This window comes from Alligator sinensis, unplaced genomic scaffold (assembly GCF_000455745.1).
Source record: "Alligator sinensis unplaced genomic scaffold, ASM45574v1 scaffold227_1, whole genome shotgun sequence".
Taxonomy (NCBI): domain Eukaryota; kingdom Metazoa; phylum Chordata; order Crocodylia; family Alligatoridae; genus Alligator; species Alligator sinensis.
The window spans coordinates 1-15,529 of record NW_005841966.1 but is presented as its reverse complement, the minus strand read 5'-3'; the positions used below and the strand labels follow the sequence as shown (position 1 = coordinate 15,529).

Sequence of the window (15,529 nt, the reverse complement as noted above, 5' to 3'; positions counted from 1 at the left end):
ATGTCTGCTTTAGAGAGGTTAAACCAAAGCAGAGGAAAATACTAGCTACTGATATTTGATTTACCTTTTTAACAAAAGGGGGAAATGGCTGATATAGACTCATGTGACTAAAAATGCTGTGTATACATGCTTTCTTTTATTGGCCAGATCATGGTAACCGGACCATCTTGCCATAGACTAAAACAGATGCTATAAGATTTACTATTTTGAAAATGTTATATAACAAAATTTTTATAAAATGCAGTGGGTGCTAGAGTTCAAAATGTGACTGCTATTGGATATTAAATCTGAATACTTAGACTGTTTTCTCCATCAGTATCCATTGTTAGATTTTCTTTTTTGGTGTTCTCCCTCAGTTCTTGAAGACATTCTGTTGATATCAAAGAAATTTAGTTAAAATGATGATAGTAATTTTTTTCTGAAGTATCTGTATGCTGCTTTTAAAAGTGAAAAAAAAAATTAACCTGTTAAAAATAGGGATATTTCTAATTTTATGTTGTGCAGTACTAAGTACACGATTTAGTAATGTTAGCATGTTTTACTATTAGAGTACAAAGGTGTTATAGTAACACAGATCATAATACGATGTAGTATGTTATTAAATAGGGTACAAAGCAGTTTGCTAAATAGCTTTATTAGCTTAATTGTTTGTGTCCTCACTCTGTAAAAATCCTTGCCTGGCACATATTCTGCATTTCATATGGATATAGAACCTCTGCATGTGGAAAAGCAATGTCTTAAATTGGCTATGTGATTCTGAGAAATAATTTTTATGTTTATCTTTTTGTTAGTTTGTAGCACCTTTCAAAAAGTGTCTGTGTCCTCATTGATTACATTTTCATTCTTCCATAATCTCTTTTCTTGTTCCTTTTTGATAGCTAAAAAAGAAGGAGCTGGCTCACATGCAAGCACTTGCAGATGAGTGGAAAAAAAGGGATAGAGAGAGAGAAGCATTAGTAAAGAAAAAGGTAACGAGACTGACACCCCATGTATTCTGTAGACTTAACAGTATGCTGATGCATTCAATAGTGACCAACAAAAAACAGCAGGGGACATGGGGTTTAGTGTAAAGACTGAGTCCTAACGTTATTACAAGCAAAGACAAAGTAGGCTTTGCTAATTAATACAGAGCACTCTGGCTACCAGTCTTGGTGCCAAACAGAAAGAAGGGGGAAAAATAGATCCTTACAATGTCAAATAACTTTTTCTATAACAATTAGCCTTAATATTTGAAGATCTCACTTGCTGTATATGCACAATTAAATTTCTGATATTTGACACTAATACTTCATAATTTATTTCATACTATTTTATTATGTGGTATTAATTGAAAACTGTGGAATCTTCATCCCTGGAAAATTTTCAAGAGCAGGTTAGATAGGTACTTGACTCGTGTGGTTTAGTCGGGGAGGCTCCTGCCTTGAGCAGGGGACTGGACTAAACCATGAACTCATGGTCCTTTCCAGTACTACTTTCCTGTGATCCTATGAAAACTGGAGCTCCGGGCTTATGTAAAGTTACGATTTAGTTGCAAGGAAAAAAATAAAAACAGTAGTGCTTGTGTCTGAGTATTTTTGTTTTGTTTTGGGGGCATTTTTAGGTTGCAGAATATACAGTTCTGGAAGAACAACTTCAGAAAACTTTGAGAGACTTAGAAAAGCGTGAACAACAGCTTGTCGGTGCAGAAGCAGAGGTAACATACTTTAATTGATAGTTTAAGACAAGTAATCAGAATGTAAAAATACTCTCCATATATACATACATACATACAGTAAAAGCTATGTTAACCAGCACTTTATTAGCCAGAAAACTGTATTAACTGGCATCCGAGCAACGCGGCAAAAGCAAAACCAGAAGTACCACTTCTGGGGGACTTCCTGTTTCACCGTTGCAAACTGAGTATTTCTTCGCCACTTTTTCGGCCCACAGCCCAGGGCAAAGCAGCCTGCACGGGGCCTAACTTCCTGTCCCCCGGCATACTAACACCGGGGAGTGCACCAGACAGTGTGTGTTTGATTAACCGACTTCCCCCATTCCCGGGGGATGCCGATAACAGAGCTTTTACTGTACATACTCTTCAGTTTCCCATGGAGACAGTTGTATTGTTATGAGGACTCTCAAATTTATCTCTCCATTCACTGCAATGCAAAACCTGAATTCTGACCTCAGCATTAGTAGTATGTAAACAGAGCTATCTGGGTCAGGTTAATAAACGACGTTAGAAATCTGTACAGTCTGTATCCTTCTGTCAGCCTCAGGAGAGCAGATGCAGCAGTTAGCACCTACTATATCTGAATGCTCTGCATGGGAGAGGAAAGTGCACAGGGCTAATCATGGATATGGGATATTTCCAAATCGTGACATTTCAGCAGTACCAGAAATGTTATGTTAGTTAATATGGGACATCAGCATGACCGTTATTCTAATTCCATGGCTGAAGCTCATCTTATTGTATCTGCCTATTTTGACACTTAAACAGAGTTGAAGTTCCCAATGTGCGACCATCTGACTCCTGCTTAAGATTGTCTGACTCCTAACTCCCAACTTAGTTCAGACCCTCCAAGATTTAATCTGCATTGTAAATCATCATATGTCAGTTACTTCGTGCTTCCTTTCATAATTCTTGTGGGTGGCTAGAGTTTGTCTGCATTTGCTTCAATGAAAGTATTACATTTTTTAGTTACATCCATATTTGCCTCAAAAATGACCAAAAATTGAATGGAACAATGAAAGCTTACAGACAGTATTAAAGTAGTGTGTTCAGAAGTTATTTAAAGAAAAGGTGATTCACTGCATACACAATTTCAGACATACATAATGCCCTTATTCAGCAAGCACTAACTCAGTGCTTCTCATGTGTTTCTCGAAAATTCAAGTGTGTAACAAAGGTCATATTTCACTTAGTAGGAAGTGTTTCTCGAAAATTCAAGTGTGTAACAAAGGTCATATTTCACTTAGTAGGAAGTAATAGCGATAACAGTGTGAAAGTTCAAATCTGCTGAACCTTCCCTATAATCCCTATGTTGCACTCTAACAGGATGGAAAGGATAGACACATTTTTTCAGTTCAGAATGGAAGGGTAGAAGAAGGAAGGTCTCATTTCCAGACCCTATTTGGGCAGTGAGACATAAGATGCTGGAATCTTTAGATGCATAGAAGCAGGTAAATTGGAGGAGAGGTTTTTGGCTGCTATTATTATAGTAACTTATCAGTCACTGGTTAATTTGGGAAGGGATAGTGGAAGACTGGCTACATGTCCATCTGTAAATACTGAAAATATAGCAGTGAAGACATTAAAAGGAGCCCTCCATAGATAGAAACCATGGAAGTTTCCATTAATCTTTCTTGGGAAGATTATTACAAATGTAAGGAAGACTTTCAAATGAATTGTACTTATAGATACTGCATTTAAAATGTTTCAATTTTAAGCTTCAAAGAGTAAAGAAAGAGTTGCAAGCAGAACATGAACGAAACGTTCAAGAACTTCAGGATTCAGTGCGGCGAGCCAAAGAAGAATGCGCTCATCAAGTGGAACTAGAGAGGTCAAAGATCAAACAGCTGGAAGAGGACAAGATCCGCTTACAACAGCTGGTAAGTAAAGTTTTAAATTTCCTTTTCAGGCTGGGATACTTGCAAATAGGACATTTCAGAAGCTGTATGTTATTGAAGCAAGCACATGTTTGGGGAGCTCTTGCCATGAACATGTTGGTCCCAGTTATGCAGTGAGATTCATACCACAGTTGAGGTCCACCGGCTTCCTTTTGCATTTGGTGTGTTAGCAGAATTTTGCTTTTTAAGGCTGATTATATCTGGGAATGAAAAAACATATGCTTTGAACATTATGCAAACAAGGTTCCTTGGGTGAATCTGATATCTTTTATTAGACCAACCCAAATAGTTGGAAAATATTTATTAAGCAAGCTTTCAGGTTCAAAAACCCTTTGTCAGGCTAAGGAAGTTTCAGCAGTTGGTGCGTGCTGTTCCTGGATGGAATGAAAAGTAAAGAAGCCAGCGGCTGGGCTGGTATGCATAGAAGACAGGTAGTCAGTGAAAATGTAGATTGAGGAGTCAATGGGTGAGAGACCGGCAGGCGGCGGGGGGGATGAAAGTGGAGAGATACCTGGGGAGTCAGATGTCAGGCAGGTTATAACGTGTCATAAATGCAATGTTTATATTTAGTCCACAATTTTTAGTATCCGGGAGGCTGATGAAGTACAGTTCACAGGCTCATCTCTGGGAAGTGTTGTGTAAGTTTCCTTTGAGGATCAGGACTGAGAGATTGGAGAGAGAGTGGTTTTCTTGTGAGAAATGTGACCCCACAGGTAATTGGGTATTTCTGTCTTTGATAGATATCCGGTGTGCATTCATTCTGGTGCACAGTTGTTGTTTGGTCTCTCCTACGTATTTTCCGTCAAGGCATTTGGTGCATTGGATGAGATATATTACATTTGTGGAGGTGCAGCTGTAAGATCCAGGAATGCTGATGGCTCTGTTGTGGGGTGTAGTAATAGTGGGGGTGGTGGAGATGTGGGGGCAGGTTTTGCATTTCTTGTCATGGCACGGTCTGGATCCTTTTGGTGTGTTCTGGGGTTGAGGAAGTTTGCTTCTGGTGATGAGGTTGGCGAGGTTCGGTGCTTGTCTGAAGGCTAGGATGGGTGGCTCTGGGAAGATCTTTTTAAGAATAGGGTCTTTTTCTAATATGGGTTGCAATTTTTTGAGGATTTTCCGTACAGGTTCAAGGGATGGGTGATAGGTCATAACCAGCGGTGTGCGATTTGTGGGTGTTTTTCTTCTGTACTGCAGCAGTTCTTCACGTGGTATCCAGGTGGCTCTTTCAAACGTGCGATCTACCTCTCTGGAGGAGTGTCCTTGCTGGGTGAAAGCCTTTTTAAGATTGGTGAGGTGGCAATCCCGGGTGTTCTCTTCAGTACAGATGCGGTGGTATCTGAGGGCTTGGCTGTATATCACTGCTTTTTTGGTGTGTTTCGGGTGATTGCTGGTTCTGTGCAGATATGTATGTTGGTCTGTGGGTTTCTTGTATACTGTGGTCTGTATTTTACCCTTCTGGATACTGATCCTTGTGTCTAAAAAGGGGATGTTGGTGTTGGAGTATTCTAAAGAAAGTCGGATGGAGGGATGGTGACTGTTGAATTTCTAGTGGAACTCAATCAGAGACTGCAGGTTCTCACTCCAAATGATGAAGATGTCATCGATATATCGTAAGTACAGCAAGGGTTTGATGGTGCAGTTCTTGAGGAAGTCTTCTTCCAGGTGGCTCATAAAAAGGTTGGCATACTGTGGGGCCATTTTGGTGCCTATAGCTGTTCCCATCATCTGGAAGATGTGTTGATTATTGAAAGTGAAATTGTTGTGTGTGAGGATGAAGTGTATAAGGTCAGTAATATCTTTGGGTCTGCATTCTGGGTTGTAATCTTGTTCCTGTAGACATGTAAGGCAGGCATGGATGCCATCCTGGTGTGGGATGTTGGTGTATAGGCTGGTAACGTCCATGGTGGCTAGGAGTGTGTTGCTGGGAAGGTGGTCTATGTTTTTAAGTTTCCGTAGCAAGTCTGTGGTGTCTTGGACAAAACTTGCTCTGTGGGTGACAAGCAGTTTTAGGATGGATTCAACAAAACCTGATATTTCCTCAGTTAGGGTCCCATGGTTGGATATGATAGGTCTGCCAGGGTTCCCTTGTTTGTGGATTTTAGGGAGCATGTAAAAAGTCCCCGGGTTAGGTAGTGGGGGGATCAAGGTCTGTAGTTTTTCTTGTTTAGTTTTAGTGTTGATGGAAATGATTTGATGGTATTGTTGAGTTTTTTGGTGAAAAGGGGAGTAGGATCTTCTTGTAGTTCTTTGTAGTAGGTGGTGTCAGAGAGCTGTCTGTTGGCTCCCCCCCGCCCCAGCCTGTCTCTCACCCATTGACTCCTCAATCTACATTTTCACTGACTACCTGTCTTGTATGCATACCAGCCCAGCCGCTGGCTTCTTTACTTTTCATTCCATCCAGGAAGAGCACACACCAACTGCTGAAACTTCCTTAGCCTGACAAAGGGTTTTTGAACCCGAAAGCTTGCTTAATAAATATTTTCCAACTATTTGGGTTGGTCTAATAAAAGATATCAGATTCACCCAAGGAACCTTGTCTGCCTATGTCCTTAGACCAACACGGCTACAACCTACACCCCAGGAACATTATGCAAGACATTCGTCACCAGTTCTGAAAAGTGAAAACCAGCACAGCACAACATAGCTGGAGGGAGAGGGGAGAAGGGAAATTCCCAGGGTAGCAGATATCATTATCTGAAGAAAAGAACCTGTGATTTCAAGGCCAACAAGGAGGAAAAGGGTAATTCTCACTTTTCATGCATGGGAAGAATTCAGTAAGTAGGCAGGGTAGATTTGCATCTTATAGATTAACCAAAATAATACATAATACAGTACAGACTATATAGTTCTTAAACCTATGGTGGAAATCAGATTTCTAGAAATTCTTCTGCAAGTGGTTTATGAAGAAGTTGGCATGTTGAAGGGCCATCTTTGTGCCTTAGCTATGCCCATAGTTTGGTGGAAGTGTTGATCATTGAAAATGAAGTTGTCGCAGGTGAGAATCAAGTGATTGCTTTGTCCAACATATTGCAAATCTAAGTATTCCGTGTTCTTTTAGTTATTTCAATTTGATTTATTATTAAGGATCCTGGCTAAAAGTCGTGCTCCCGAAAACAACTTAACAGACATAGAACCATAATATATATTTAAGCAAAAATAACAAAAGTATAAATATAACAACAGAATAGGGACAACCATTATAAAAGGATTGTTCCTACTCCTAAAATTAACATAAATATGGTAATAAGTCAGATCATAACCCTATAAAATGTTTATGCACAGGTCCACAATTGACACAGTAAAAAACAAATATAGTGATAAAGTTTATCGGTCATACCAACAATAAAAGATATTTAGCTCTGATTGCTTCAGCGTTATAAACAGAAGTTGCAAGATGGTTTACTAAATATGAATCTGTTTGCTGGAGGATCCATATTAATTTCTCTCTATTTGAGAAATATGTTGATTTCTGCAAGAGTGGTGATAAATACTTTCTCCTTATGTCATTAGGGAGAAAAATAAAGGACATTCTAAGACATTAGGAGTTTTGGAAGATACTATTCATTGACAGGCTGGGCAACATCTTTTAGCCCTTGGAATGGAAAGCCTAGATATTTCATGAAGGCAGCTTTGCCTTCATGGTGTGCAGTGTTAGTGAACAAGTCGGTGACACACATCCATGGTTGCAAGTGTGTTCTTCTCAGGGAAGCGGTTGATTTATTCTGGATTCTTTTGAGGAAATCCGAGTGCCTTGTCACTCAAAGAGCAAACTTTCTACAAGTGGTTTCAGCATAATTACTATGAATCCTGATAGCTCTTCAGTGAGCCCCAGCTGTTTCCATGCCCCAAGCTCTGGGAAGGCAGCAGGTGCCAGCACTGTGCCTGTTGGAGATGGACTGGGCCAGGGCGGGGAGGCAGCAGCTGTTTGTAGACTCCCGGCTGCAGCCGGCCCCTGATCTGGGGTACCTGCTGCCAGCCATGGTGTCCGGGCGGCTCCCAGCAGGGCTTGCAGCCTCCCAGCCACCTGCTGGGAGCAGCCCCGGCTCCCAGCTGGCAGCAGCTACCCAGGGCCGGCTGCAATCGGGAGGCTGCAAACAGCTGCTGCCTCCCTGGCCCTGGCCCCAACACACGCTGAGGAAAATGGCCTCACGTGCCATGCTCGGCACACACACTGGGGGTTGCTGACCCCTGATATAGACAGTTCCTGTTCAGAATGGGATGAGGGCTGCTTGTGATAAGATAATGATATTCGTGTTCTGGGTGCTACTGTCTTGATTTCTGTCCTGTGGTGGTGGTGCGCTATTATGTACTTTTCAAGAATTTGTTAAATTGCTGGCATTTATAGCTCATTAATGATATCTCTTGCCAGCCAGACCAATTCATTTTACATTAAAGTCATATTGTCTTTTGGAACTAGCAGGGGGGCAATAACACATGCGCTGCTTTTAACTTTTATGTTATTGCAGCTTTCCCTATGCCCAAGAAACTTTACTTATGTTTTGTCCTTTAAAAAAAATTGTCTTAATAAATTAACCATTTTATTGATGTTGCAAATATGTATATATTTGCTAATGCCAGCAATTTAACAGTCTTTAAAAGTACATAAGAGTGCACCAGCAACACAGGAGGAAAATCAAGAAGCAAGAACCCTTTCTAGAGGCAAATGAATTATTGTCCTCTCTCAAGAACACTTTCTAGAGGCAAAGGAATTATTGGAATGTGTATCTTCAAAAGCAAGGGATAAAACAAAAAAAACTAGCAAGCTAAAATTATAGTGATCTAAATGTGATTTCTTACATTCCTAGATTCTCGTTCAGGAAAATGTGTGATTACACACTCCTCAAATTCAGGAGTTTTCAAAGTAAAAAAAAAAAAGTTCTGGAATGAAAAATGCTACTTAAAGTTACTGAGAAAAAGGAGAAAGGGGGAGGGGAGGCGCACAAAAAAAAAAAGCCCCCAAAACCGTCAGCTAAGCTTTATTGGCTAAGCACCGATAACAAATTATTTCAGTAGTAACATTCCTGAACAATCCATGTTTAGACATTTTATAGCTGTGTCTCTTAATGAAGTTAGAAATATGCTCCTGAATATTGTTTAAATACTTTTGAGAATATTTATCTCCTTTTGTATAGCATATGTTTTGTTTTGGCGTGTTTTGCTTTCTAATATAAGAGTTTATGTATTGTATTGTATTGTAGCATTGAGTAATTGAATTGTACTATATTACAAAAAAAATTAGCTGGATTTCATTTTAATTTTTCCTTTTTTAGTATGTCTTTAATTTCAAATTAGCAGCAATTTGGGTTTAAGCTTCATTTCATATTGAATGAATGTAAAAATATTGTTTTATATACCCTGGCTTTTTCCAATATTAAACATCCATGTGTTGGTTGAGACATTTGACAATTCAGAAAAAGCCTAGCTGTTAAAGCAAAAATAATTGATTTTCCATAAAAAAGTGTAACCTCTATTGTATCCATCTTGATCTTTTAAAAAATTGAACCAACCTTCAAAACCCATTCTAATGACCACAGGCAACGTTTTCAAATTGTGTATGTATTTCACCCAATGCCTATATCAATGGTAATGATTTCTGATCAATTGTTAAAATGACCTAAATTAAAATAGTTAACTAATTTTGCAATACTCTAGCATAAAATAAGGCTGTAGAACTGTAGAAAAAGGGTGTGATCTGGTTATGTCTCATCTTTGTTTGTATTCAAAGTAAATACAGTTATCGCCAAAAAGGCCCAGTCAGTTAACATCTTTGGACATCATGGGCTGGATTCAGATTTGGGCCATGTACAGACATTCAGTTTCTCCTGGGAGAGTTGCTGCTTTCCCAGGAGAAATCATGAGGGTACAGATGTTCAGGATTTTTCTCCCAGAGCAAGAATAACCCAGGAACAACCAAGTTTAAATCACTCCTGGCAGAGTTTCTTCTTGGAGAGCTAATGTCTGTACATGTTCTCATCTGTAAAAAGCCACAGTCTTGCAGCATCCCAGGGTGCTTTAGTCCAGCCTTTCCACACGCCCATTCTGTTTCCAGGCAGACTGAGGGAGCATCCTGAAATGTGCGAACAGGGACACTGGCTGAACAGAGTCAGCACTGCAGGTGTTCCCCTCTTCAGGGACTCAGCATTTGAATATCTGTTGAAGTGTCTCCTTGTAATTTTTCTGCCAAGAGAACAAACCTAGGAAAATTCTACCAGAAGATTTGAACAAGTGTACACAGCCTTGATATGAGCATGTTTTTTTCTACAGTGGAATTAGATTTGCTTTTATACAAATTCTGAATGTGACACACACTGTAAAAATCTAAGCTTGGATATTATTTATATCACCAAAATTCATTTTAATATGAGAAAACATAGTGAAGAATTTAAGTAAAGGGAAGTACCAATTGCCATTCAATATTGACTGGCTGATTAAACTCCGGTTGGCCTTTGGAATGCATATGTTACTTGTATTGTTCCCTGCCCAGCCCGCACTCTTTTTTTTCCCTCCACAAAACTCACAGTAGGCATGCTTATGGCTTTCTGCTGGTCTCCCCCAAGACAACATTTACATCCAACCAGAGTTCCCTGACTCCATTTCTGGACCTTGGTAATTTTGATTTTATCACAGTAATGCAGAGGTTGTCAACCAGGGGTATGCATACCCCTGGGAGTACTTGAGAAGGCCCTAGTGGGTGTGCGTATACGGGCGGGGATGAAGTGCCACCACACGCCATTCTGTGCTACTGTGCAGGTGCCACCTGCCCAGCCAGATACAGGGGAAGCTCACATGCAATGGCTGCCGCCACTCCACATTCAGCCATGCCCACCCCCACCACTCTACGTTAAGCCATGCCCTCCCCCTGGTCCGTGTCTGGCTGCCCAGGGGCACACTGATCCAAAAAGGTTGAAAACCCCTTCAGTAATATATCTCCAGTTTTCCTAAGACACGTATCAGTGACTTCAGTAGTTAATGACACACCAAGGAGGGTTTTATAGCTTTTGAGATAAATGTAGATATTTTTATGCTTCTTCTGATGCATATTAAGTTTGTCACATCCTGGAATGAAAAAGAGTGCTTTTTTCATTTCCTTCCATATTGTTGCAGTAAAGCTGAATGATGGTTCTGGCCCATTAGTTCCTAGTTCTGAGAGAAGATATGATACCTGGTAACTGAATCATCACAAATTAGCCTCACTCCGGTGTTGTTTATAGATATGATGCTTAGGCTGGTTTAAATGCAGTTTTAAAACTCAAACATCCAGACATACAAGCCAGTTAAGGCTGGTTTAAATCTGAACTGTTTCAGAAGTATACCTAGATAACTGACTCTTATTTATCCCACAATGCACTGCTCCCTTCCCCAACCCCTGCATGGCAACTGGCTGCTCTGGTACACAGCTAACACTCTACTTTCCCAACCTCTATTGCCTGTGCTTGACTTGAGCATCCCTGGATGGAGTTCTAGGAGCAGGTCTCAGCCCCTTCTAAAGATCTGGTCAGTTCCCTTCTGTGGGTGCCAGTTGGCCAGGGTTCCATACATCCCAGGCTGCCCAGGGACTCTACTGCCACCAATGGAAGGAAGTTTACCAGCTTTTAAAAGCAGCAGAGAGCTACTACCCCCTGAGCTCCCAGCCGTGTGTGTACAGACACCTCTTGGTTTGACTTTGGGGCATGTAGGGGTTTTTCAGGTCTTCTAGAACAATCAAGGTTAGACATTCATTTTGAGTCTTACTGCTGCTGGCATTGTTTTCAAGTTCAAGCATATTAGTTGTTCTGTTCATGGTCAACAGCCTATTAATTCCTTTATAAATAAAGCCATAAGAATAAAAAAAAAGGCATATCTATCTGTCTTGTCATTACAAATAGTTATTTCTTATTAAATGACATAGATGAAAAATAGTTATTCTTGTAGCTTATTTTAAAGTGCTGTTTTTTTCAGACTATGTATCTGTACCAAGTGACCTGAACAAATACTGGTAGGTCAAAATAAATAAAACATCAACAAAAGTTTCATGCATCTAACTAAAATGATTTTTTTCTATTATCTGACTTTTCCCTATATCTAGTAAATAATTTTTAATGTCTTATCAAGCATTTATGTAACTGTTCAAAATGGGTATGTTGAAATTACTGGTTACTGTGAGAGTTAGTTTATAATGGAGTTAATATGGTCATGTTTTGGTAAGGTAGTATCTTTTAAGTTACCTGTTTTTTTAGCAAAATCTTCCTTTCTATTTTTATCTTCCTGCAACACTGCAAGAAACTGTGAGGTCAGAGGTACATGGGATTTAAGACGTTAGTCACTGAAGCCTTCTTTTCAGGCTTTTAAATCATTATTTGGCTGAACAAAGTATTGTTTCCTCTTCCAGACATTCCTGAACAAATTATGTTGGTGAAGTTGAGTCAATAATAAAAACTTTTTACAGTAGTTAAACTGTTTTTTTCTGAAATTGTCCATTTGTTTATATACTTGAGTAATTTTGCCTGTAATCATTTGCAAGTTGCAATTCAGAAATTGGGTGAATAATTATTTTCACATTTTAAGTCGTACTTATATCAAGGGAAATTTGGATTTTTCTTTAAAGTGCTAACCAAAGCTTTCCGTAAAATTCTGTGTGCGCATCATAATTAAGAAATCATAACTTATGAATATGAAGCGTTCAGTGTCTGTTTTATATAAACTAATAAACTGAAATAAAATCTTTTTGATCCAGGGATTAATTTTAAGTACTGTGACATTCCTTTTTCTGTGCATGCTTTCCACTGTTAAGTTACCGTAATGATCGCTATATGTGGGTATTTTCTTTTAATGTAGCTTTATGAAGCAGAAAATAAGTATAAGATATTGGAGAAGGAGTTCCAGCAGTACAAGGAGCAGCAAAGTAGCAAACCAGAGATTCGGCTACAGTCAGAAATAAATCTTCTTACTTTAGAAAAGGTACTCATGGATTTCACTTTTTTTTTTTTTTTTTTAAGCAGTATATATCCATAAGTAATGAAGAAGAAGTAGTACTCTGTTTCTTAGATGAAACTGATTAATTTTCTTTCAGCCATTAAATAACTAAACCCAGTTGTGGGTGAAAAGTAATCTTGTCAAATTCAGTTTGAGGCCTCTGGCAGACATTACACTTAAGACGTGATGAACTAGTGCCCTGGATGCTGAGAGTAATTTTTAGTGCTTCCAGACTCTGGGGCAGAGCAGAGAATTTGATTCCGATTAGAAATGCCGATACATCGGTCCGATATTGAATTGGTACTGATATAAAGAAGATTGGCTGTATCGGAAATCGGCCCAATGGGGCCAGTAATTTGGCCAATAAATGCCCGTGCTGCATGCAGCTGCATTGCAGCGCACAGGCATTGAGGAACGGAGCTGGCAGTGTGGAGAGCGGCTCTCAGCTGGTAAGTCTGTGTGTTGGAAGGGAAGGGGCATGAGGGGGGCAGATCAATGCCCCCTGAAGTGAGGGAGGGGGCGCACAGGCAGGTGCTGTCTGGGCAGGGCAGGTGCAGGACAGAGCTGTGGCTTGTTTGCGGGGGGCGAATCCCACCACTGCTTGCACCCCAGGATCTACCAGGGTAGGGCAGGCAGGCTGGAGCCAGAGCTGCACAGGGCTCTTCTTGCCGGGATTTGTCTCAGCGTGGGCATTGGGAGGGGGCTGCAGCCACCCCAGATTTCACCGCAGCTTCACTCCCAGTGCTGCCGCATGCCTGCCTGGCACCGCCCTGGCTCTTCCTGGCACATGGGTGGAGGCAGGGCATTGAGCCGGGGCTGTGTTGGGCAGTGGCGCTGGCAGCGGAGCTGTGACAAAATTTGGGGTGGCTGCAGCCCCCTCCTGCCAAATCTCAGTTGGCTGACAGGAGCAGGTGGGCTGCCAGCTTTTGCAGGCTTGGCTAGTGCACTCAGGTTACCCTGGTAGCACCAGGGAGAACTAACCAAGCTCTCAAAGCCCATGGGATACTGGCGGAATTGCCAGAAATTTTGACCAGTGTACAGAAGTTATTTAAAGTGCTGTAGTTTGCTAAAATTTAATACCTTATTTAACAAGGATTAATTTAAAGCACCCTTTTTTAAAGTGCTGTAAAGCCATGCACTTCTGTTTAAGTAATGGCAATAAAGCACTTTAAATGCAGAAAAAAGCAAGTTATGTACACACCCTTGGAATTTAAGAATGACATTCCTTTTTTATTTCTTCTGTATTAGCCAGTAGCAACCCTAACCAGGGTGGGGACTGACAGGACACTTCAGTCTGTCTGTTTACTTCATACTTTTGGCTAGCTACCAGCAAGGAAATGAGTGACACTGTTTTTGCCATTTGAATGCTTATTTACAAAGATTTTAACACAGGCCATCAAATCATTTTACATATGAACAGCCTACAGTATACTTGAACTGGATTCTAAGTACTGGGTGACTGAAGAAGTAAAAGGTCCATATTGCTAATCCTCAGGGACATCCTACATGTTGTCAAGTAAAGCCATTGATTTATTGTTATAAGCATCATCCTGGAGTGTGTTGTCTCACTTTTTAAAAAGTGATTCTGAAGAGCAATGTACAAGATTGCATGTTGATTTGGAAGCCTTGCTTAATATCTAATTATTATACATATACTTAATATATTTTTCTCCGTATTTAGAATGCAAGCATCCTTCAAAAAATAGTTGGTACGTCTTCTGATCTTGTATTTCCTTTTAATATCCCTACAGGTGAAATGGTAAACAGTTTGTGTAATTAAAAAAACTAATCAAACTTCTGCTTAAGGTCTTGAACTGCTTGACTGGACTGTTTACCCCTTTGTGGAACAGTCATAACCACTGCTTTTAAAATAAAGTTTCATAAGAAAATAAATTCTGAAAATCATTTTTATAAATAGTTAACTTGAAGCTGACACAATTTTTTTAGCAAATGGTTTAGTAAATTTCAAGGAAGATTAGATCAGTGGTTCTCAACCTTTTTAGACTGAAGATACTCCTCACTGCACTCAGGGCACCCCACAACCCTTCCATAACTTTAGTGAATGGAGAAACACCATTTCAAAATTTCTGATTTCTTTACATCATGCGGCACACTTCAGAGGATCCCAAGGCACCTGAAGGGGCTCCAGGACCCTGGTTGAGAATCATTGGATTAGATGATCATATGGAACTATTAGAATTAAAAAAAAAAAAAAGAGAGAGAGAGTGCTGCAGCTGACAGAATTAAAAAAAAAAAAAAGAGAGAGAGAGGGCTGCAGCTGCCTGTTGTCAAGAATTTCGTAATAATTTTTGGACCATCATAGATACCCATCACTCTTATACAGCAGCAGGGGCAGGCAATTATTTTGTCTGGAGGGCCGCTTATTGAGTTTAACAAGCTGTCGAGGGCCGCATGGATAGCCCCACCCTTTGAGAGTTGCCCTGCTCTCGGTCGCCATACTGGGACCGGGCATCCTGCCCTGCCAACACCTGACCTTTGCCACCAAAAGTCCCGCCCCCTACCGCAAAGCACGCCGTTTGCAAGGGAGGGTGCTGCAATCTTGAAACCAGGGAAAAAAACCCAAATCATATACAAAAAAAATTATACATCTGCTATAACTTACTTTTATTTATTTAAAATATTTTTGTACTGTGTTTGTGCAGTGTATCTAGAGGTGATTGTATAATAGCTCAAAATACAGTCCTACTGTATATTGTGTGTGGATGGTGGAGGGGTGTATTTTGGGGGTGGGTGGATGTGGGTGTGTGTGGTGGGGTGTGGGTATGGCGGGTGGGTGTGGAGGGGTGTGCGCATATGGTTGGGGGGAGCTGTGGGAGGGGTGTAGGACAGAGAGAGACGGGGCCAGGCTTTTAGCCCCATTGTGTGTGGCTTTTGCGGACTGCATGGGAGCCCCATGCAATGCAGACCCCGCACCCAGGCTTTGTGCTCCTGCCACCCCACCCTGGGT

The 15,529-nt window shown here is 40.5% G+C and overlaps 1 protein-coding gene across 1 annotated transcript in view; it reads left to right on the top strand.

Annotated features, from left to right (window-relative positions):
* CEP120 (centrosomal protein 120) overlaps positions 1-12,586 on the top strand; it is a gene marked incomplete at its 3' end in the record, with an annotated part of 48,142 nt that extends 35,556 nt beyond the window's left edge. The window contains exons 14-17 of the mRNA XM_006020729.1: positions 879-968; positions 1,601-1,693; positions 3,430-3,591; positions 12,424-12,586. Of these exons, the coding sequence (XP_006020791.1) occupies positions 879-968; positions 1,601-1,693; positions 3,430-3,591; positions 12,424-12,586 (508 nt within the window). The remainder of the gene's footprint in view (positions 1-878; positions 969-1,600; positions 1,694-3,429; positions 3,592-12,423) is intronic.
* Between the last annotated feature and the right edge of the window lie 2,943 nt (positions 12,587-15,529).